Source organism: Aspergillus stella-maris (genome assembly GCF_047715825.1).
Source record: "Aspergillus stella-maris strain CBS 113639 unplaced genomic scaffold BDV14scaffold_1, whole genome shotgun sequence".
NCBI lineage: Eukaryota > Fungi > Ascomycota > Eurotiomycetes > Eurotiales > Aspergillaceae > Aspergillus > Aspergillus stella-maris.
In genome coordinates this window covers 1,316,212-1,338,437 of record NW_027396795.1, presented here as the reverse complement: position 1 = coordinate 1,338,437, position 22,226 = coordinate 1,316,212, and the positions used below count along the sequence as shown (strand labels likewise).

The 22,226-nt window shown below is 52.6% G+C and overlaps 8 protein-coding genes across 8 annotated transcripts; 4 read left to right on the top strand and 4 right to left on the bottom strand.

Moving 5' to 3' along the window:
* The first annotated feature begins 844 nt into the window (after positions 1 to 844).
* Positions 845 to 1,597, top strand: BDV14DRAFT_6895 (uncharacterized protein). The gene has a single exon (XM_073777293.1). The coding sequence runs from the start codon at positions 1,016 to 1,018 to the stop codon at positions 1,478 to 1,480; it is 465 nt and encodes a 154-aa protein (XP_073634093.1). The 5' UTR covers positions 845 to 1,015; the 3' UTR covers positions 1,481 to 1,597.
* Positions 1,598 to 2,628, bottom strand: BDV14DRAFT_6894 (uncharacterized protein). The gene is made up of 2 exons (XM_073777292.1): positions 2,490 to 2,628; positions 1,598 to 2,378 (listed from the first exon to the last, which is right to left on the bottom strand). The coding sequence occupies exons 1-2, from the start codon at positions 2,526 to 2,528 to the stop codon at positions 1,716 to 1,718; spliced, it is 702 nt and encodes a 233-aa protein (XP_073634092.1). The 5' UTR covers positions 2,529 to 2,628; the 3' UTR covers positions 1,598 to 1,715.
* Positions 2,629 to 2,877: 249 nt separating this feature from the next.
* Positions 2,878 to 6,640, top strand: BDV14DRAFT_162678 (sulfite reductase subunit alpha). Its single transcript, XM_073766918.1, has one exon. It carries the CDS (start codon positions 2,993 to 2,995, stop codon positions 6,128 to 6,130), a length of 3,138 nt encoding a protein of 1,045 aa, XP_073634091.1. The 5' UTR covers positions 2,878 to 2,992; the 3' UTR covers positions 6,131 to 6,640.
* BDV14DRAFT_194904 (MFS transporter) lies at positions 6,641 to 8,368 on the bottom strand (the record flags this gene model as incomplete). Its single annotated transcript, XM_073772055.1, has 4 exons — positions 6,641 to 7,105; positions 7,155 to 7,638; positions 7,713 to 7,845; positions 7,906 to 8,368. The coding sequence occupies 4 exons, from the start codon at positions 8,366 to 8,368 to the stop codon at positions 6,641 to 6,643; spliced, it is 1,545 nt and encodes a 514-aa protein (XP_073634090.1).
* Positions 8,369 to 8,732: 364 nt separating this feature from the next.
* BDV14DRAFT_6883 (tRNA methyltransferase TRM7) lies at positions 8,733 to 10,416 on the bottom strand. The gene has a single exon (XM_073777290.1). It carries the CDS (start codon positions 10,322 to 10,324, stop codon positions 9,038 to 9,040), a length of 1,287 nt encoding a protein of 428 aa, XP_073634089.1. The 5' UTR covers positions 10,325 to 10,416; the 3' UTR covers positions 8,733 to 9,037.
* A 148-nt stretch (positions 10,417 to 10,564) lies between these two features.
* Positions 10,565 to 13,000, top strand: mak5 (ATP-dependent RNA helicase MAK5; the record flags this gene model as incomplete). Its single annotated transcript, XM_073770851.1, has 3 exons — positions 10,565 to 10,816; positions 10,865 to 12,097; positions 12,146 to 13,000. The coding sequence occupies 3 exons, from the start codon at positions 10,565 to 10,567 to the stop codon at positions 12,998 to 13,000; spliced, it is 2,340 nt and encodes a 779-aa protein (XP_073634088.1).
* Positions 13,001 to 14,156: 1,156 nt separating this feature from the next.
* Positions 14,157 to 15,389, top strand: BDV14DRAFT_6858 (HotDog domain-containing protein). The gene has a single exon (XM_073777287.1). The coding sequence runs from the start codon at positions 14,348 to 14,350 to the stop codon at positions 15,167 to 15,169; it is 822 nt and encodes a 273-aa protein (XP_073634087.1). The 5' UTR covers positions 14,157 to 14,347; the 3' UTR covers positions 15,170 to 15,389.
* Positions 15,390 to 15,679: 290 nt separating this feature from the next.
* On the bottom strand, positions 15,680 to 21,454 carry BDV14DRAFT_194900 (HECT-type E3 ubiquitin transferase UFD4; the record flags this gene model as incomplete). The annotated part of the gene is made up of 7 exons (XM_073772054.1): positions 15,680 to 15,876; positions 15,925 to 16,074; positions 16,124 to 18,556; positions 18,613 to 20,239; positions 20,306 to 20,955; positions 21,024 to 21,118; positions 21,168 to 21,454. The coding sequence occupies 7 exons, from the start codon at positions 21,452 to 21,454 to the stop codon at positions 15,680 to 15,682; spliced, it is 5,439 nt and encodes a 1,812-aa protein (XP_073634086.1).
* Between the last annotated feature and the right edge of the window lie 772 nt (positions 21,455 to 22,226).

The following is a 22,226-nucleotide window of genomic DNA, read 5'->3' as shown; positions in this document are numbered from 1 at the left end:
GTCTTGCGTGTCGGCGCTCGAGGGATTCGAGGCCCAGTCGATAAGTCGAGCGGGTCTACGTGCAGGTGATCTTCCAGGTCTGAGGTCAACTTCGCCTCGCTATCTTTCAATAGATGCCTAAAAGCATCCTTGCAACGGCGCTGATCCTACCGTACGATTACCTCCTCCACACCTCCTTCTCGCGTCGTTTGTTGGCGGAATTTCCTTCGCCGCAATAGCTACATATGGAAAGTCGGTATGGGCATGGTGTTTTGCGTTGGGCATGAGATCTAGTACGATCCGAACGCTGCGGCGACATCACAGCGTGGCGTACATGATTTAATCAGAGAGCCAGTCCTCTGTATAGCACCATTGACGTGGCAGGTCGAAGTCGACGGACGTCAAGACTCCCAGAATCACAAGCCTGGTGCTTTGTCCGTGTCTCGTGCGATGCTATGGCCAGTGGCGCGAGAACTCTGCGGTCAAGGCTCCGATTTACTGCCTGAGTAGAGCGTGTTGATTTTCGAGACACGTCTATCTCGACTATGTTGGGTAGATTTTCTTTGCCTTTGCCGCTCGTTCCGACAGTCTGAGCCCCCGTGTAGCATTGAACATCGTAGCAATTGCATCTGCAATGGTTCCAGGTTGTGCAATAATGCCCTGGACAAGTACATACTGGTGTATCCTAGCTGCATAAGATATGCGCGACTCACTTTGCTTATCGATCACGTGGTGATAATACACTTTCATTCCTGGAATGACGTCAATATGACAGGGTCGACATTGGCAGCTTGGAGAGACCAACCGCAGCTCCCTTCATTATTCATCTTGCTTCTTCTTTATCTCCTGTTCATCTTCTAAAGTCGCAATTGCACTTCAGTCTTGATCACGGTAAGCCATATTTTGCTGTGATTCCTCGAAAGAGCTCTAATAGAGCACAGCCCGTCTTGAAAGACCTTATACTCCAAACACATCACATCTCTTTTTCTCTGTGCAAGGCCAATTGTACACGAAACATCCTCAGAAAACCATCACCATGTCAACAATCCGCCAATTAACCCGCGCCACCCTGCGCCAAACCCAGCGCACCTTCATCGCCTCACCACTCCGCACCCAAGTCCAAGTCCAACCCCAAGGAATCCGACCCTTCCTAACAACCTCACCGCGCCTCTCCAAACCCCAAGACGAAGAAGACCACTTCCACGACCGTAACCGTCTCGAGCCCCAGCGCACCGAGAGCAGCCAGTCCGCAACAACAGACGAGGTTGCGACGCGGGACGCCGCCTTTGATCCGTCCAAGACCTCGCCTGAGAGCGAGCTTGGTGCGTCAAAGGAGCAGAGTAAGAAGCAGGGGGATGAGAGGGATCCATTGGACGTTAGTGCGGCTGATAAGGACGTTTCGCATTGGCGGGACCCGATGGAGGGAGGGGCGCAGAAGAATGCTGAGAGGGAGGGGCATAGTTCGAGGGAGAGTCCGAAGAAGAACCGGGCTAGGAAATAGAGGGATTGGTGATTTCAAAGGAAAGTGGAATGAAATGATGGTAAAGGGGTTCGATGGAAACTTGCATGTTTTAGAGATTTGTCTTCCGTATTGTAAAAATATATATTTGCATGAAACAGCATAATATTCAGACCTGCTTGTAACAAAAGCATCAAACAGTCGTAATCAACGTAAAGCAGCAACAGTAAGAATATATATAACAAGCATGCTTAAAGCACAGACAAACAGAAAAGACCTATTCCTTCCCATACTTGATAATATCACTCCCAAACAAAGTCCACACCTTCTCCTCCCCAGCCGGAACATCCCCCTCCAGCGCTTTCAAACCCGCAGTAACAGCCGCCTTCCCAATAACATCCGCCTCCTGAGCCCACCCATCTTTCAAACTAGAATGAACCTTGCCCATAGCACCCGCAAAGAACCTCACAACCGCCTCAGCAGGCCGACTCTCCTCGCGCTGCCCAGCAATAAGCCCAGGCCTGATAATAACAGTCCTCTCAAACCCGAGTGCCTTGACATTCTCCTCAATCTCGCCCTTCATCCGCGTGTAGGCAAAATTCGACTTTGTGTCTGCACCGCTGGATGAGATAAGCACGTATACTTTGCTTCCTGCGTCGCGGGCCGCCTTGGCCATCTCGATGTTGAAGTCGTGCTCGAATTTATACTGGTTTTCGAACCCGCCTGCTGCGGCGCGGGTTGTTGCGAGAGAGGAGATGAAGATTGAGGGTGTTGGTGTGAGGCCTGCTAGCTCCGAGGGCCATTTGGATGTATCGGGTGAGACGAAGGTTGTTAGTTTTGCGTTGGGCGCGCTGCCGGCTGCGGCCGGTGTGCGGCGCGAGATTGTGTCGACGCGAGTGACGGTTGGATTTGCGAGGAGGCTGCTGAGGATGTGGCCTCCCTGGAGGTATGTGAGATTTGATTGTCTGACATGAAGTGACACTCTGCGATGCGCCAGCGAGGAGTGAAATCCTCATCTCGCGCAGAAACAGAGAAGGAGTCTAGAACTTACCACCATGCCGGTGGCTCCAATCAGGGCGACGTTAGCCATTTCGATGGGTGTATAGTAGTATATACAGGTCTTGGTTTAGTAGTCTTTGGGGGCCTGACGCTAAAAGGAAGTTGTCGAGAGCGGCCGAGGCACAATGACGTTGTCTCTGTTAGTCTCATGCCCGCGCTAAGCCTAGACTGGGCGATATATGCCTGAGGCGCAGAATTGGAGAAACAGCTGACTAATGCGGGGAAGAGAGTCCTCGGCCGAAAGCGGAGGGTTTCTGCCGGACTTTGCCGCCCGTCAGACCCTGCGATTAGAAATTGCGTGATTGCCACTATGCCGGATCGGGTATAACCCCTGGCAAATTCCCTGGGGGACTAAGATTCTATAGAGAAAATCCGCCTCCTCCCACTGTCTTTTCTTCTCTTCCGCTTTCATTGCTGTCTTTTCTTTTGTCTTTTATTCCTGTTGTTGCACATTGCAGATACTTGTGTTTCAGTATCTGAACAGGAATTCTCAAAATGGGCTCTTCATCACCAGCCCTCTCAACCCTCGGCGGTCCTACATATGTGACCGCCCAGACCCTAATTCAGCAGGTTGCTTATGCTCTCAGCGACAAGATCTTCTCCTACTCCCCTGAATCTTTCGAATTGGACGCTTCCCTCCGTGAATGGGCTGAGAAGAAGGAAGCCAATGCGAATGGCGACGCTCCGGCTGTCCAGGCTATGCAGACTCGCCAGGGTGCCGGAAACATCGCTCTCGGATACCTCTTCTCGCAGGACTTCGACTTGAAGAAGCGCCATGTCCCTCAGGGAATTGTTGCCTCTTCCGCCACTCTCCCGTACATGCGCGCCGCATTGGAGCAGCTTTCTCTGCTCTACTCCGTCGCTAGCCCCGTGGCCGCTCACGTCGCCGCTGTCGACTATGCCGGAGAGGACGGCCTGGTCTCCGACTACGTCTCTGCGCTCTCTCTTGCGGAGGAACTCGGACTCGGTCTTGTCTCCAGTGCTTCAGTCCACGAATCTCAGCACATGGCTCTCCTTACCACATTACTCGCCTCTGTCCTGCCCTCCATTCACATCTACGACGGTGTCCGCGTTGGACGTGACATCACTCGCGTCATTGACATCCTCGACCAGGCTGGACTCGGCCGTGCCTACGAGACTATCCACAAGACATTGGACGACCAGCGCAGCCGCCACCTTGACAACCAGGGCAAGCTGCTTGAGCTGATCCGCTCATTGAACGGAGAGCTCGGCACTGACTACGGTGCTTTTGAGTACCATGGCCACGCTGAGCCTACCTCCGTTCTGGTTGCCTTTGGTACCATCGAGGCCTCGCTCACTGCTCAGGTTGCTCGTTCGCTGGCCAAGGACGGTGTCCGCGTTGGTGTTGTCAACGTCCGCGTTTACCGTCCGTTCGTCGAGGAGGAGTTCCTGAAGGTCCTCCCCAAGTCTGTCAAGACCGTAGGTGTCCTCGGCCAGGTTGCCAACGAGCAGGCTGTTCAGGAGCAGGGTATCCGCTCTACACTGTACGAGGATGTCCTTGCGGCTCTCACATTCGCCACCGACCGCGAGCAGGCTCCTTCTATTGTCGACATCAAGTACTCTCGTGCTCAGCGCTGGGACCTGATCAGCATTGCTGCTTCGTTCCAGCTCGTTTCCGAGAAACCCATTGTTCAGACCGACGGCGGTATTGTGCCTCTTCAGCTCTTGGACCCCGCTACTGTCCAGGAATTCACCTTCTGGGATGTGGACACTTCCGCCTCCAACGAGACTGCTACTCTTATCTCTCAAGCGCTTGCCTCTGACTCGGCTAGCAATGTCACCACTAGCAAGGTCTTTGACAACCTGATCCAGGGTGGTGCCGTCCGCGTAGACATTCGCAAGAGCTCTAAGATTGTGGATGCTCCTTACGCTGTCAACGCCGCCGACACTGCTTACGTTGGTGACATTAACCTTCTCAAGGACATTGATGTTCTTTCTTCCGTCAAGGACAACGCCAAGGTTATTCTCAACGTCTCTGGCGTCAAGGAAGAGGATCTGGAGAAGAAGCTGCCCGCTGCCTTTAAGCAGGCCGTTGCCGAGCGCGGAATTGCTCTCCACCTCCTTGACCCCTCCGCCGTCGAGGATGCTACCCTCGAGTCTGCCGCCCTCCAGGTTGCTTTCTTGCGCGTTGCTCTTCCTTCCGTTGAGGAGGCCAGCGTCAAGAAGATTGCTTCCATTTCCGGCAACGCCGAGTCTCTTGACAAGGTCAGCAAGGAGCTCGAGAAGGTCCTCCGCCAGGCTGAGATCCCCGAGACCTGGAAGACCCCCGAGGAGGGTACTGAGGCTCCTCAGCTCGTCAAGGACCTCAACCCTAACAGCTTCGTGCCCTTCGACAAGGACGAGACCGAGCCCGAGACCTTCCTCAAGGACTGGCAGACCGTTGCCAAGGGTCTCGCCTTCAAGGAAGCCTACGGCGCCAAGTCTTCTCTCCGTCCTGACCTGCCCACCAAGACATTCACCGTCCACGTCAAGGAGAACCGCCGCCTGACCCCCGTCACCTACGACCGTAACATCTTCCACATCGAGTTCGACCTCGGTGACTCCGGCCTCACCTACGACATTGGCGAGGCCCTCGGTGTCCACTGCGAGAACGACCCCGTCGAGGTGGAAGAGTTTATCAAATTCTACGGCCTCAACCCCGACGAGGTCGTCGAGGTCCCCAGCCGCGAGGACCCCGCCGTCCTCGAAAACCGCACCGTCTACCAAGCGCTCATGCAGAACGTCGACATCTTCGGCCGCCCCCCCAAGCGCTTCTACGAGGCCCTCGCCGAGTTCGCCACCGACGAGAACGAGAAGAAGGACCTCCTCACCCTCGGTGGCCCCGAAGGCGCCGTGGAATTCAAGCGCCGCGCCGAAGTCGACACAATCACCTACGCCGACATCCTCCTCGAGTACCCCTCGGCCCACCCGGCCTTCCACGACCTCATCCGCATCGTCTCCCCCATGAAGCGCCGCGAGTACTCCATCGCCTCCTGCCAAAAGGTCACCCCCACCACTGTCGCCCTCATGATCGTCGTCGTGAACTGGACCGACCCGCGCGGCCGCGACCGCTTTGGTATTTCCACCCGCTACCTCTACCGCCTGCAACCCGGCACCCCCGTCACCGTCTCCGTCAAGTCCTCCGTCATGAAGCTCCCCCCCAAGTCAACCCAGCCGCTCATCATGGCCGGTCTCGGAACTGGTCTCGCCCCCTTCCGTGCCTTCGTGCAGCACCGCGCTCTCGAAAAGGCCCAGGGCAAGGAAATCGGTGCGGTCCTGCTCTACATGGGCTCCCGCCACCAGCGCGAGGAGTACTGCTACGGTGAAGAGTGGGAAGCCTACCAGGAAGCCGGCGTCATTACGCTCCTCGGCCGCGCCTTCTCCCGCGACCAGCCTCAGAAGATCTACATCCAGGACCGCATGCGCCAGACCCTTGCTGAGATCCAGGAAGCTTATATCCGTGAGGAAGGTGCTTTCTACCTTTGCGGTCCTACTTGGCCTGTTCCTGATGTTACGGCTGTGCTTGAGGAGGCGATCGCTGCTGAGGCCAAGGTCAGTGGGAAGAAGGTTGAGCCGAGAAAGGAGATTGAGAAGTTGAAGGATGAGGAGAGATATGTTCTTGAGGTTTATTAGACTGTTGATCTCTGATCTGAAAACTTTGTACATGAATCATGCCCTCTCTCCCTGTTCATACTGTTTTGGTTTCAGCGCTTTTGATGTCCATGACATTTGACGCTTGATGCTTGATATTTTCGATAGACTATACATACTCTGCATATTTTGAAGCTTTTGATTATGCTCTAATGAATGCATCTTATCATGATTCAATGACTATTTTCAAAACCAAGTATCTTAGTAGACAGTTACTCAAACTTAGCTAAAGTAACGTACTGCAAGAAGGGATTATCAACATAGACATGGCATTTCAGGGAGGCTCCATTCAGATGTTACGGTAGGTAGACAAGTCTCGAAGGTTCCAACTGTTCATAATCCAAAGTTGAACGGACAATCTGAACTTGATTCTAGCACATATATGCAACTTCTACAGTAGGTACTCTATCATGTCTCAACAGGTATGCCATCCATTCATCTAGGTGACTTTTTAAGTCCTAACATACCCAAAATCACCGCTCGAAACCCCACTTATATCCCATCACTAATAACCCCCCCAGAAACCGCAAACAACCCCCCCGCAACCAAAAACAACATCCCCATCCACGCACCCCCCCACATAATCCCCTTTCTAAACACTGCAGCAACCATCGGCATACAAAGCACCCCCCCAACCCCCTGCACAAGCGCAATAGTCGAATTCAGCAACCCCACCTGGTGCTCGTGTACCAGCGCAGTAGATACACTCCTTAATGTAGAGGGGTATCCCCAGCCCAGCGACATAATGGAGAGCCCGAATATAAAGGGGACGATGTGTGGTGCTAGACCCATGAGAATGAAGCCGAGGGAGAGGAAGAGTGCGGAGAGCCGGGTTATTAGGAGGTCCCGCTTTAGAGGGGGGAGGGAGAACTTTGTGCTTAGGAGGCGCGAGAGGGTTGGGAGGATGAGGAGGAGGGCGAGGTTTATGCTTCCTTTTAGGGATTTGAGGATGCTTGCCTGCGCTTATTAGTACAAACTCCTTTATCTAGGTTTGGAGGCAACTTACCTTCGCCATAGACCACTCAAATCTCTTCGAGACATACTGCAGCATGAACGGCAATGCCTGCTGCGCCGCATAAGCAGTAAAGAAAGCAATTGTTATAGAGAGGATATTCCGATCGCTCCAGATGAATTCCTTTAGGCGTGAGAGCTGGGTTGTTGCGGGGTGGAGCAGCTTCTTGAGCGTGCTGTTGCTGTTGCTGTTCTTCTGTGTTTGCGCCTCGCTTGCTCTTTCAGTTTCGGTGTTATCTTCCATCAGGCCTTCTGCATCTGTTAAACTGTCGGAGCTTGAAGAATAATCTCCCTCCCCGTGAAGAGTCTTAGGTAGAGTCTCCGGGACTACCAGCGCAGCAAGGCAACCAATAACCTCAACAATCATACTAGCCAGGTACGGCACCCAGGGCGAAAAGGTCATTAGGTATGCGCTGATTGGGTTGGCGACGATGTCAGCTACCAGGGCGCCGGATGAGAAGAGGAAGAAGGCGTTTGTGCTGTACGCATGCATTAGCTTAGGGCTATCCCACGGTGAAGGATAGAGCAGGGGAAAGAGGCCGGGGCGTCGCACCGCTTCTCAACAGGAAAAATATCCGTCGCAATCGTGAATGCCATCGACGTAGCGATCTGGCTTCCCCCACCAATAGTCTGGAAAAGAGCCGTGAGCCAGACTGCGCGTGGTGGAATGAAGTTACTGTTCCAGCCTGCGAAGCCAACGTTAGTCTCATTACACATCTTGGTGGAATGAATGGAAAGAGACATACAAATCAACCGCAAACACCCCTCCTGCAGCACGAGCCCTAACAAACTCAACAAAAGAACCTTCTTCCTCCCCCACCGATCCGCCATAACGCCATACGGCAGCGCCAAGATAATCCCCGGCAAAAGATCAAACGTCTCCTTCCAGCCGTTAATAAGCGCCAATTCACTCTGAACGTCTGCGTCCTTGCATATTGGCGGGTTTGGGTCTGATGCTGTTGCTGTGTCGGGGTGCAGGTTGTGGCAGATTATGTTCTCGAGGATTTGCGTTCTGGGGGCGGTTGAGAGGTAGTCGCCGAAGTCGATTGTTATGGCGACTATGAATACTAGGAGGGCGATTTTGTTGGCGTTTGGGTGTTCGGGTTGGGGTTGTGGGAGTTGTGGTGTTTCTGGTTGGTGTTCTGGTTGGGGTGGGAGGAGGGGGGTTGTTTCTGTTGTATCTGTTGTATCTGTTGATTCTGGGGGCATTCTTTGGGTGGTTGTCTAGTCGGAGTAAACCGACTGAGATACCTAGAATAGAGGAGGAAGATAAGAGGATAAAATCGACTTATAAAGGGATCAGCTGCTTAGCTCACGTCAAGTAACGCAAGGGCGGAATGCCTAACCTTATGCAAACCAATGAAGATAGACCCTTAAAGGAAGCAATAATAGAGCCTCAAATAACCACCAAGACCAAGAAAAAGAAAGATGTCAGCAAGTCCAAGGGAACCGGAGCACCCTATATTTCATAGCCAGGATTCAGGTAGAAACCCAAGCGCCCGCTATCTAGGGCTTAGGAGGCTTAGCTCAACCACCAAGCAGGTTCTGGAACCGCTAAGGATGAAATGCTACCTCATCAGGCTTCAGCCTCTATCCTGTGCATTGTGAGTGGTCAATGAAGAGCTCATCTCGGACATAATGATAACCTTGCAGGCACGGGGCTCGGAGTTGATACATATAGATTGGTGGGAGCGCGTCATTGGGTGTTGATTGTAGGGCTAGAATCTATTCCGGACTCCGAACTCCGAAGGGTTCAATTCCGGGCGCCAAACCATGACATAGGGGATGATAGGGGATGGGTATCCACTTTGTGACCTTCTAAAATCTAAATCTTGATTATAACTTTTTCATGAACACGTAAAAGATGATTCTCAGAGCTCATGCACGCCCCATTTGTCCCAACTTCGTCTTGCCGTACGCACCGCCTTTTTCCTTCCGGAGTTCAAGCGCCCGTCTGTACGGAGGTGCCATAGGCGGCTGAACAGGGTCCAGATTGACATAATCAGGCGGCAATGTATACGAAGCATCGGAGTCCCAAGCGGATAGGTCACCGCATGCAATAAACGATGGAATCCACCTGTTTTTAGGTGCAAATTTCTGGGAGTTGTTGAAGAGTGGCTCCGGCGTCGTTGAGTCGCCAGAGTCTTCGTGCAAGAGACGAGTCTGGATCTGATTCTGCGTTTCGTTGTTCTGAGACGCAACAATCTTGACCTTCTTTGCCGCGCTGGGCTCGTCGTCTTGTACTTCCGCAGCCATGTTGCCGTCTGCTGATACAGGTTTCGGGTTGGCTGCGCCGCCGAAGATGGGATGTCTCAGCGTATCCGTACCCAGCATATTCTCATGGATTGATGGCGGAATGAAGCCCTCGCAGACAATGAACGCTTCCAAACTACTAGCGCGACTACTCCGTGGCTTCGCAACGCTTACTCGCTCGAATACCGTTCGGAGCTGAGAATAGAGAAGATCCACATCGCGGTCGCGGAAGATTTTGGCAACGAACTTGCCTCCTGGTCGGAGAACACCCAGGGCCAGGTTCAGCGCGGAGTAGAGGAGTTGAGACTGGATGTAGATATCGAGATCGTGGAGACCTGTTACGTCGGGGGCTCCGTCGGAGATGACGAGGTCAACCGGGTGCGGCTGGCGCACGGCATGAGGTGTAGAGGATGTCGTAGACTCGTAGGCTTCTGGGTCCAATGCCCGGAGGAGAAGAGGGATTGTAGAGGGGTGTGTGATGTCGGCTTGGAGGGTTGTGATGCCCTGCAGAGGGGCCATAGGTTGAAGATCGATAGAGACAATCTTGACGTTCTCACGCGGTTTCAGTTTGCTCGAATCATCCTCGGCGTCATCTGTCGTGGTCTCCTCGGTCTTGTTATCTGTGTTTCCGTTCACCTTGGCAAGCGCTGCTTGTTCCTTGCGCCGCTTCTCAACCCAAGACCTGCGACCGAAGCTCTCGCCTTTGATGAGTACTCGACTGAGCACTTGGCTCCAGCTACCCGGCGCAGCACAGAGGTCCACCACTCTCGTCACCTTCTCCGGATTCTCATGCTCGAATAGATCAAACTGCTCGTCGATCTGAATAAGTTTGAAAGCGGATCGGGCGCGCCAATTCTGCTCCTTGGCAAGGCGGTAGTAAGCGTCGCGCTTATCCTTAGAAGATTTCCCCATGACTGTCTGTAGAATCGCACAATTAAACAGAGAGCTTCGGAGCGGAGGGGTTCTAGATGGAGGGACAATTTGCGATTTCTTTTGGTGTGGGGCTGCTCCCCGATAAGATTAGAGGAGAATGGGGAAGGCGGTACCACATTTCTGCCGCTTTTTTTCTTCCCCAAAAATCATTCTCGTCGCGGATCAACATTTCGCGACTATTAATCTTTGCTACAATTCTCCATTATCGACTCGGTCATTATGGGTCAAAAGCGACAGCGCGACCAGAAGGGTCCGGACTCGAAGTTCAAGAAGCAAAAGAGGACCGGAAAGCCCAGCGCTGCAACAGAGAAAGAGCCTGAGCCGGAGATCGCTGTCGGAGTTGACGACCTCGATTGGAAGGAGGTGTCTTTGCCGGACCGACTCGATGACTTTGAGGGATTTTTTGGATTGGAGGAAATTGATGGTGTTGATATTGTCCGGCCTCAAGGGAAGGGAGAGCTGAAGTTCAAGGTATGAATGGAAATACATTTGCGGTTGTTCATTGCTAACCGATGTCAGTCTGCAAAGGGAAAAGCTGGAAAGTCGATACTCAAAAAGCCCACGCCCGCGGAGGAAGAAAAATCTGACGACGAATGGAGCGGCTTCAGCGACGATGAACCTGCGAAGGAAGACGACGAATCGACGAAAGAGGAACCCAAGGCAGAGAAGGTGAATGACAAGAAGAGCGAGAAGAACAAAAAGGAGCAGAAGGATAAGGAAGTGAAGGAAGCTAAGAAGAAGGAAGATAAGAAGAAGCCGAAGGAGCAAAAAGCGAAGGATGGAGCGCAAGCAAAGGACGCCAATATTTCGTCGGCACTTTCATTCGCCGCCCTGGAGGACGAAGCAGACGATGATGGTGCCGATATTTCCGCATGGGAGCCGCTCGGTCTCTCTCCAGAAACACTCACCAGTTTGTCAAAGTTGAAATTCAGCACTCCAACTGGCGTACAAAAGTCATGTATCCCTTCGATCTTGAATGGCCATGATGTTGTCGGTAAAGCCTCGACAGGTTCGGGAAAGACCCTTGCATTCGGTATCCCTATTCTGGAGCACTACCTCGAACAAGAGTGCAAGGCAGAAAAGGACGACTCCAAGAAGGAGAAGGCGAAAGAGAAGAACAAGATCCCTATTGCGTTGGTCTTGTCCCCGACAAGAGAACTTGCGCATCAGCTCCAGAAGCATATCTACGGGCTTCTCTCAAACGCTCCAGGAGCCAATGCTCGCACAGCCCTTATCACTGGTGGTCTCTCCGTTCAGAAGCAGCAGAGATTGCTCGAGACGGCGGACATTGTCATTGGTACCCCCGGTCGTGTCTGGGAAGTACTGCGTACTGGCCAGGGCTTGATCAAGAGAATGCAAGGCATCAAGTTCCTTGTCATTGACGAAGCCGATAGACTATTGAGTGAGGGCCACTTCAAGGAAGTGGAGGATATCCTGGGTGCCCTTGACCGCGTTGAGGATGGAGAGCCTCCTGAGGAAGATGAAGAACTAGGTACTGCTGACAAGACCCCGACCGTCGAGAGACAAACTTTAGTCTTCTCAGCTACTTTCCACCGCGACTTGCAACAGAAGCTCGCAGGTAAAGGAAAATGGACCGGTGGAGACATCATGAATAAGACAGAGTCCATGGAATACCTCCTAAAGAAGCTGAACTTCCGAGAGGAAAAGCCGAAGTTCATCGACGTCAACCCAGTGTCACAGATGGCCGAGGGCCTGAAAGAAGGTATTGTTGAATGCGCCGCAATGGAAAAGGCATGTAATCTCCCAAATTCATTCTACGAACCTCACTAACTAGTATAGGACCTCTACCTCTACACCCTCCTCCTCTACCACCCCAAACACCGCACCCTAGTCTTCACAAACTCCATCTCCGCCGTCCGCCGCATTACCCAGCTCCTGCAAGCTCTCAACCTCCCCGCCCTAGCCCTGCACTCCTCCATGGCTCAAAAAGCTCGTCTCCGCTCCGTCGAGCGCTTCTCAAACCCTACCGCAGCCCCAGGAACTATCCTTGTTGCCACTGACGTCGCCGCCCGTGGTCTCGACATCAAGGGCATCGACTTTGTCATTCATTACCACGCGCCACGCACAGCCGATGCATACGTCCACCGATCCGGTCGTACAGCTCGTGCTGGCGCTTCCGGAAAGAGTGTAATTATCTGTTCACCCGAGGAAATGGTTGGTGTTGTTCGTCTTGCTGCCAAGGTCCACGCCAATATGGCGAACGGCAAGCGCCTCCCGCTTGAGTCGCTAGAACTCGATCGCCGCATTGTCTCGCGCATCAAGCAGCGTGTTGTCCTCGCAGCACGGATCACAGACTCGAATATCGCAAAGGAGAAGATCACGACTGAGGACAACTGGCTTCGTAGTGCGGCTGAGGATCTCGGTGTTGAGTATGATAGCGAGGAGTTCGACCAGGCGCAGGGGTGGGGTCGTGGGCGTGGAAGGGGGAGACAGGACCGCGATCGCCAGGTGGGAAGTACATCTAAGGCTGAGCTTGCGGGTCTAAGGGCTGAATTAAAGGACCTCCTCTCGCAACGAGTAAACCTTGGTGTCAGTGAGCGGTACATCACATCTGGGCGGGTTGATATCGAGGCCCTTCTAAGGGGAGAGCATAGCGATACATTCCTTGGCCAGGTTGATCCGCTGGGATTCTAGTTGAGCTGTTGTATATATTAGGTGCTTTATGATACCACTTAGCATGAGTCTAAAAGGAGTGTTCAAGTACATTGCTGATCTTCGACCTCCCCGTAGATCGCGGGCTACCTGCCCAATAATACCTAGTTACCTACAAACCTAGATTACTCCTGTCAAGGAACAGAGTTCTAGAAACAAAACTGTCTTTCCTTTTCTCCGAACCCCGTGCTCGATGATCTTTAGTAGTTCGCGGCTGATCTGTAGGGTTTCTAAGATTTGACATGGCAATGTCGATCATATGCCAGCACTGTTGGCATTTCCGCCAACTGTTCATCTTGACCATTTCCAGCAGCTAAGGACTTCAATCCACAAAGGGAGCAAGGAGACAAGAATCCTGGGACCATAATGAATTGGAAAAGAGGAGAGAATGCTACGACTTCCTTCTGTTCCTTGAACCCCCTGCACCGGAAGTATATTCCCTTCCTCCCTTAATATGCACCAAAAATCCAACTCAACAAAACAACAATCTGCGACATGAAAAATCAAACAGATAATTTCCTAAATTAGATCGCAAATTTGCAACATCTTTTCCACATGCCTGCCCTCGTCCTAGTCGTCTTGAACCTTAAGGCTGAGCACTATAGCCAAACGGCAAAGATCAACAGCGTGCAACCATCACTCGCGTGGCGCTCCACATCGGCAAGCCGATACCGAGATCTGAGCATACATTTAAACTTCCACTTGCACGGCTCGTACTGCGATCGGCGCTTTTTATATTGAGTATGGGCTCGGGCGAAGGGAATATTTCAGGGGAATCAGTTGACATTGGAGGAAATCCCCTGAGGGAAGAGTGAGAGTGGGTTTGTGGTGAGACGGTGAGACGATGAGATGGTGAGACGGGTATACTGCTGCTTAGGCTGGGAATACAATTGTTCTTGTAGAGTATAGAGGACAGAGTAGATTGCATATCATTAGTACAATACTGACACTGGAAAAGAATCCCGGGTACGTCTCAAACATCAGGTACAATCTAGAAGAGCCCGTTCCGTCATATCGAACCCTCAAGAATTGTAATCAGATTCAAGCCTGGCACCGCCGAAACCAAGATTGTCCGCCGAAAAGGCCCACTTTGCCGAGTTTCTATCCCGATTCTCGGACTTTTTTTTATCTCGTCATTTTTTAATATTCTTATGCCGTTCTTTTAGCTGCAGGTACTTCTGTTCTCCTATATTAATACCTGCAAGGGTCCGCAGTCTACACTCTTTAGCCCGAACTGCCGTTCTCGCAAGCGCACGAATCTATACATATACCTCGAATACGTCGACACACACCCAACACAGCCAAGCCCTATATCAACACAGATACGCAATGGCCGCCCTCCCACGCTCCCTCCCACGCCTCCTGCGCAAACAAGCGCCAGCGATCTCTCCAAGAACAATTATTCGAACACACACATACACACCCATCCGCGCCGCACAAACCGAGACCGCCAGCGCAGCGCTAAACAACAACCATAATGCACCGCCGCCATTCCAACACAATGCACACACCCAGCAAAAGCCCCAGAGCGCAACGACGCAATCACAGAACCAACAACACCAAGATACGCTCGAGAAACATCCGCTATTACAATCCCTCCGCACAAACAAAATCCTAAAAGAAATTCGCCCACACCTCTCCATGCCCTCCCACCTCGCCTCATCGCACCTAGTCGCAGGAACCCTCTCAGGCCCAACGAAACTGCCCTCAGCGCCCTACATGTTCCTCACCAAACCCATCCAGTCCGAAGAAGCCACATTCCCGCGCAAAACATCCAGCACCACCCTCTTCACCATCGGCCCCGACATGTGCGGACACCCAGGCTACATTCACGGCGGCCTCCTAAGTATCCTCTTCGACGAGATCTTCGCGCATACAGTGTCTCAATCATTTAAGAGCGGAACGGGGATGACGGCGAATCTGAATGTTGATTTCCGGAAGCCGGCGTTGCCGAATCGACATTATGTGTTACGGGCTGAGACGGTCAAGGTTGAGGGAAGGAAGGCGTTTGTTGAGGGGGGGATGATCATGTTGCCGCTTGAGGGGGATGTGGTGAAGCAGGGGGAGGAAGGTGTGTTGGTTGCTGAAGCGAGGGCATTGTTTGTTGAGCCGAGGTTTGCGGAGAGTATGGTATCTGTTTATAAGAATTAGATCAAGGTCAAGGGGAAGGGGTGGTTTGGGTATACCCGGTTCTTTTGTTCATTCTTTCTTTTGGAGGGGGGGTTTTCTGCATATAGACTATAGACTTGATATAGAATAGACTAGACCATAGACATAGACTCACAACATACTAATAAAGCAACATAATAAGAAACCAGGAAAACACTATCATTTCTATCTAAGATACTATTAGAACCCCTTTTAGACTCCTTCCCAAGCCGAAGACTAAGACTGAAACTAAAAAGTAAGACTCGGACAGCAAGGCCTTGGAATGAATGAATGAATGAGAAGAGACACCCGAATGCAAGAAGCTCGCCAATGTAAAACAAATTCACCCACGCTCGTCATGATTTCCCGTAGTTTCGAGGTAAGAAGTAGACAATATTCAATTATAACATTCATCACTGTTCGTTTCGGGTGTGCCGTTTCTCCTTGGTATATCCCGACTCCAAGGCTAAATATCTCTGCCGCAGGCTTGCTGTCAGGTACTAATGAGAGCACTTAAGAAAGGTGGAACGCGCCCTGTCCTTCCTTGATGGCTACAGCCAATCGCTCGCGGAGTACATCGACAGTGCTGTAGTCGGGGAGTTTCAGATAGTTTACACAAGTCATGACACTGGGAAGGTAGTCGTCGGGTAGGTATGGAGGTTCGCTTGGGCGGCAGACAACGGTAAAGATTGGCGTGAGACTCTTGAAGCCTGTAATAGGATTAGCATAGTACCTCAAAACTGGGCAAGATGACGCACCTCCGATGGGAAGCTTCGGGCTTCCTGTAACAAATTGAAGGAAATCTCGCCGTTGCTGTGTATCGAGCTCGCTCATTGTCTGGAGCAGGTTCCGCACGCTGGGGCTGTCCATGTTGAAGCCATGGTCGGCCTTGATCGAGTCGTTTAATGCTACAAGCTGTTAGTATCAATGTGCATAACATAATCATAAGAAACTTACTCTCAATGGTCCAATCTTCGTCTGCCCTTCCAAACAACATCACAAGTTCACTTGGTGTGAAAGTCTGTAGAGCGGAGTGCGGGAAAACTTGCGAGAATCCGTTCCTGAAAGCCTCCACCTGCGCTTCGACACCGCTGCCCAGGGTCATATCGACGACTCTATCGACATACTGATCGACATTCTGGATCGTCACGGGAATGTTAGAGCCGTCTGGAATCAGCTCAATAGAAGGATATCCGGGTAGAGTGAAGTCGAGTCCGAGATCTTCAACCTGAACTCCGTCGACCTCAACCTCCGCCAAAGCCTGATCTTTCTTAGCCTCGGGGAGATTCTTTGGTTCAACGGCCTTTTTGGCATTGGCGAAGCGCTTCAGCAACAACAAAGACTTGGCGAGATCTTGGTCAACGGCCTTAACGGTACCCAGCGAAGGTGCCACGGTCGTGAATGTATCTGCGATCCGGAAGAACGCGGGGTTGAACGAGATATCGATGATTCTGGAGTCCAACATTGACCGAGCAACGAACTTTCCTAGAGTCTTGAAAAGCTGCAGCTGCTTCTTGCCGGACTCTGATGCAACTTGCTCTTCGCTGAGCGGAGCAGGGAACAGTCCACGGGTTCCAAAGGCGTATTCTCCAGCATCCGCGCAATCGTTCTCGCGCCACATCTTGAGCTTCTTCTTCGAGAACTCTTTCGAGACGGTTGAGTAGAACTCAAGAGTAGGGCCCAACCCGGTTCCGACCTCTTCGAAATATTCGACCTCAAGTACACTTGGAGATGAACCGTAGAGCTCCATGACCTTCATGGCTGACTCGAGGATGCGGCTTCGGGAGATGCGTACTTTCTGGCGCTGTAGACGACCCAGCATTGGCCGATCATCACGCCTGTGATCATGACGACCGTCGTCCCCAGTCTGAGAGTTGTTCCATCGCATCATGGCTCGCGAGTACCCAAAGGCAGTGGATTGGAGGAAGAGATGGCGTGTCTCGAATGGGAACAAGAAAGCGAAGGATCGTGCAAGGTCTTCACTCCAGTCTGGGAGACAGCTGCTCGCAACAATGAGAGGCTCCTCGAGCTGTCGGTTGAGCTTGGCCGTCAGCTTGGTGTTGATGAATTGGGCCAACGGCTCGGGCTTGAGGGCGATCAGATCTTTGCTCTCGGCAAGGATGTCGTCAAGAGTAGTGTTCAGCCCGTGGAGGGCGCGGAGAAGACGCAGGATCGAGGCGGTGGTGGCATCTTGATTGAGAGATGTCGGCATCCCGGTGCTATCTTGTGAATTAGATCCACTTGAGCTTAACGAAAGAGTAGACGGCTCAGCTGGTGGCGGGCCTGGCACCCGCTTGAAGCTGACTGTGTGAATTGCAGACCACACGTTGCGTCCGTTGGGGTCCAGATGTCGCCGGTTGTGGTGAACGGCACGGTAGATGGTTGTTTCGCTGGAGACAGGTTGGCCATCGATGCTGAATTCAATATGCCAGTCTGACGAAGGAGAAGCCATGGCCGCTGCGTAAGAGAAAGGGCGACCTGCCATGGCGAGGGAACCGCCACCTGCAGAGGCCAAGGATGAGCGGCGAGGACCTGACGATGACTTGGACACGGGTGTCGACTGAGATGGTGTAGATACTCGTGTACCGTCCTCCTTACGCGCAGTCACCTTTCCGGAAGATGCTACCTCCATGTTAACAGCCGACGGATCGTGCACGTTCTCATCCGACATGTCATCATCGAGATCATCCACAATAGCGTTAAGCTCTTCGTCGTCACCGTCATCATCCTCGTCGTTTTCTTCCGCGCTCAAGTGGCGCTCATCGGCACACTCGAGCGGCTCATCACCGTGGTCATTGTCGGCCTCTTGATGCTGTTCAGACCGCCTAGATCTTGACCGACCGTTCGCTCCGCCGGCAGAGTTCTCTTTCGCAGTGGCCCTGGTCTCTGTCTGGGACTGTCTGGTGCTTGCAGATGGTCGTGATGGGTCGCCACCATTGGAGCCATTACCCTCCACAAGCTGGTCCCGAAGACGTGCGGCATTCGCGATTTGAGAGAGGATCGTGTCGCGGCTTCGCGAAGCTTTAGGCCGGTCTGACAGGCTGATCCTAGGGTGGAGGAAGTCATCAAGGGCCTTGAACGTGGCAATGGCGTGGATGGAAACCATGATATTCCTGTACGAGCGAGGAATATCTGAGCTGTCGTCGGCCACCAACTTGAGTCGTAGTTGCTTGCCCAGCATATAAGCTGCGTTACTACGAGTGTTTTCTAGCGAGTTGTGACCAACGGTCATCACCTCGAAATGCTCGGTTCGGCTCAGAAGGTCATGAAGCTTGCTTATGAGCACACCGAACGGTGTTGAGGCTGTGCTCTGGCTTTGAACGCGTTCAGAGATAGTCGAGCCCATGAATGCCTGGAGGAAAGCGCTGCGTGCTTCACGCATAGATGCAGCTTTGAGTATTTGTTAGCGAAATAATCTTGTTTTGGGAAATCTTTTCGACACTCACTCTTGGACTCGTCGAATACAGCAAGCAAAGTATTGATAATACCGGAGTTGAGAAGCTCCGAGCTGGTAATGCTTTCCAGCGCATCCCCTTCGAAATAAGCAGCCAGTTTTCGGAAAAGCTCCAGACCGTCCGCATGTTGGCCACTAGGACTCCCGTAGCATGCTTCTATGTCTGCAGCAAGTGCCTGCAGCTCGTTCAGAGTGTCCAGAGCCTTTGCACGCATCTCTCCACCTTCGCTAGACTCGTATAGATCCATGAATGTACGTGCGTCGCGTACAACCAGGTCATTCATTGCATTGTCCATTCTAGATGAGAAACCCCGGCCGGAGGAAGAAGAACTCTCGGAGTCAGACATGTCATCATTGTCCTCATCATGATCGTCCTCGTTATCTTCCGAGTCATCAGCACCGTCGTCATGGCTATCACGATCATCTTCATCCTGGCTATCGTCCTCGGCATGAGGTGCGCTAGAACTTGGGACATCTTCGGAGGTATCCATAACAGACGGAGCTGGTGAATCCTTGCTTGACTTTCCTTGGTTTTCATTGGAAAGCGGTTCTTGCGCAAGCTTGACGATCTCCGCAATGACACCTTCGCGATGAAACTGGTATTGATAGACATGCTCCAGTCGTTCGAAAAGAAGCTCGGCGCAGCGGAGTGCTGATGAAACTAGGGAAGGGTGATCCTTCTGGGACAGGATAGCCGCCAGGAACGAGGCGTAGTGCACGGAGCGAAGAGCTTCCTCGATCAGAGTGGGATCCAAGTTTTGCAACATCTTGAGCTGCGCGATCAGGACTTTCTGCCGAACTTCTAGATTGACCGTGCTGGAGTACGCATCCGTGAGTGTGGGTAAGAGGACCAAGGCGAAACGTCTCAGTTCCGTTTTACAACCCATTAGCAGGGACCGACGTTTTTCAGCAGATCCCTTTGGCAGAGACGGCTTGAAACTCGACGTTCCAGCGGTATCCGGATAGATCATTCCATCACCTTGTGAGTTCGGACGCCCTGGAACTCCTGGGAGAAGCTCGCAGATGACGTTGAGTGTCTCAGAAACCTGCTCTTTGGGCCGGTGAATCAAGGCTTGCATAACAAGTACACTATCCATCTTGACAGCTTGGTCGTCGACGTTCTCCGGCGGAGAAACACCGGTCAAGATCTGATACAAGGTATCAACGACATCCGTCTTCAGCAATTCTACCGACAATCTTGGGCTTGCTTTGGATACGATCGCCAATACCCGGAGGAACTGGGTATGGATATGAGGCCCAATGAGGTTGGTGGTTCCCGGCAGAAGCAAGCGCAGTACAGCCTTCAACATCTCAGGCTCGATCAATTCCTCCAGCTTCCCGGGCTTGTGCTTGAAACTTTCCACTATCCGGGACACGCAGAGGCAGCCCTGTTCCACCACCTTTTGGTCGTTGCTGGAGAGGACGTTGAGCAGAATGGGCATAACATCTCGGACGACAGCAAACGAATCGTGGGGAAGATTCCGGCAACAGTTAGCAGCTGTGGTCACGGCAGTACGTTGAGTGCTCGTGGGGAAGAAGTCGAGGTAATTCAAGCATGCCGTCAAGCCACCTTCGCGCACAATCGATGCTGGGAAGTCCACTGAGATTTTTGCTAGGGTCTGGAATCCGAGTTAGCACACGAGCTCACTGGCGAAAGCAAGGAGGAAAAAAGTGATTCCACTTACACTAAGAGCCTGCTCAGCCAGATCAATGAACTGGATGTCTAGGAGTTTCTGGCATAAGATTGGCACGGCCCCGCCGTAGACAACATTAGCCACAGAGCCACGTAGAGCCTCCATCAAGTTGGCCAAACAGCGACAAGCAAGAAGCATGATTTCGGGATGTTCTTCGCCGAAATCATTGGGCTGCATGAGAGACACCAGCTCCTTTACGTAGGGATCGGGAGAAAACTGGCCAGACAAGTTGTCTTCGTTCGATACAAGTAAAAGCTCCGAGAGATCTCCAAGAGCAATCAGTTGAATAGACGGGTCATCCTTGTTTCTCAGGTTTTGCAGAATATCTCGCAGGCGCGTGGACATGCCCGACATCATACCGCTAAGGGCACGCAGTGTATTGTGGAGTCCGATCGAGCCTCTTGCTCCGAACAAGCTGTTATGGAAAAGATCTCCATCGTCCTCCTCATCGTCCTCGTCATCAAGACCTGAAGGATTCGTGCCATCGTTGCTGTCACTGGGTGGCGAAGGCTCATGCTCCTCGCGCTGCTCGCGTGCGTCCAGGTCATCTTCCGCTTCTTTCATAACAACATCGGGGCGGTTTCTCGAGGAACGCTTCTTTTGGCGATTAGGCGGAGGCGACTGTGTAGCTAAAGAGCGTTCTACAGAATTCAAGGTATTAACGTTACATCCATAAACTCGTAGGTTTTGAAGACGGGCGGAATCTCACCTTGAGATGATTTGCCATGTCGGCTGGACTTTCTTCGCTGTTGCGGGGGCGAAGTTTGCTTTCTAGAGGACTCCTCCGTGGGATGTGATGACGGCCTGGGAATACTCTGAGTATATAGACGATGATAAAACAAGAACAACATACCCTGGGTGAGACATAGCTGGTCGGTTTCGTGCACCACGACGCGAGGCGGTGGAGGCGTTTGTCGCTCGTGGCGAAGCTGCACGCCGCTGTCGCTTAGATTTGCGGTGCGGGGATTGTGTATTCGGACGCTCCGAGGGCACCGGCGAGAGATCGCGGCGTGCGGGGGCTTTGCGCTTTCGAGAAGGGGCCGAGCCAGCGGCGGAGGTAGGAGGAGAGGGGCCAGATCCGACGGAGGGGGGAGAGTCTGCAGCTAGTCTCGCGGCCGAGCGAGTAATTCTGGAGGACATGAGAAGTCGGTCTTTCACAAAGCACAATAGAAGATGGTACGTTCAGAGATGACAGGGTAGAGGGTTTTATGGCGAAGGAACGAAGCTCGGGGAAGATGAATTCAATGTGTGTGGGGTGAAGGATATGCTCATGAAGCGTTGATGGGTGACCGCAAAATGCCCGAAGCAGCGGTTGCTCAACACTTCCCCGGATCTTGGTCGATGGGATACCGGAGCTCGAGATCCAAGATGAGGTGAGAGGGCAACACAAAGGGACCGAGGGATAGGGCCAACGCGGGGTAGGAACAGAGAGGATATTGTATGTACCTGGCGGCAGTAGCGGAGGCACCGGCAGACGAGGGCAGTGCGCGAGAGTCCTCAAGAGGGTCCTGGCGGTGAAAGTTGGGCCTTTGCCTGGCCATATGTTAATTGCTACCGAGAGCAGGGCAGGAAGGGCTCGCTCGTCATTCAGCGCCGATCAACCCGCCATCCGTTACTCTGTGAAGGGTGAACGGGAAAGCTGGCTGGAAGCGAGGTTGTTTCGATCGTTCGCTTGAGGGGGCAGGAGGGGCGACTGATTGGCGAGGAAAGGAGCGGAGCAATCGATGGACCAGCAGAGACAGACCGTAAAAGTAGCGAGATGAGAGGAAAGTCGAGCTGTTCGATGAAAGTGGTGAAAGAGGCGAGATGCAGGGTTCGAGGGAGCAGGAGTTGAGAAGGAATCAGATGAAGCAGGAGAGTCAGAGATGAGAGCAGTCAGTTTCTCGTTGACGTGGTTGGCGGTTGGCGGGCT

Bases quoted from the DNA above. Each gene is read 5' to 3' on its own strand.
- BDV14DRAFT_6895 (XM_073777293.1), top strand. From the start codon at position 1,016: ATGTCAACAATCCGCCAATTAACCCGCGCCACCCTGCGCCAAACCCAG.
- BDV14DRAFT_6894 (XM_073777292.1), bottom strand. From the start codon at position 2,528: ATGGCTAACGTCGCCCTGATTGGAGCCACCGGCATGGTG. The intron at 2,379-2,489 runs GTAAGTTCTAGA...ACATACCTCCAG, and splicing joins TTGGAGCCACCGGCATGGTG to GGAGGCCACATCCTCAGCAG.
- BDV14DRAFT_162678 (XM_073766918.1), top strand. From the start codon at position 2,993: ATGGGCTCTTCATCACCAGCCCTCTCAACCCTCGGCGGTCCTACATAT.
- BDV14DRAFT_6883 (XM_073777290.1), bottom strand. From the start codon at position 10,324: ATGGGGAAATCTTCTAAGGATAAGCGCGACGCTTACTACCGCCTTGCC.
- BDV14DRAFT_6858 (XM_073777287.1), top strand. From the start codon at position 14,348: ATGGCCGCCCTCCCACGCTCCCTCCCACGCCTCCTGCGCAAACAAGCG.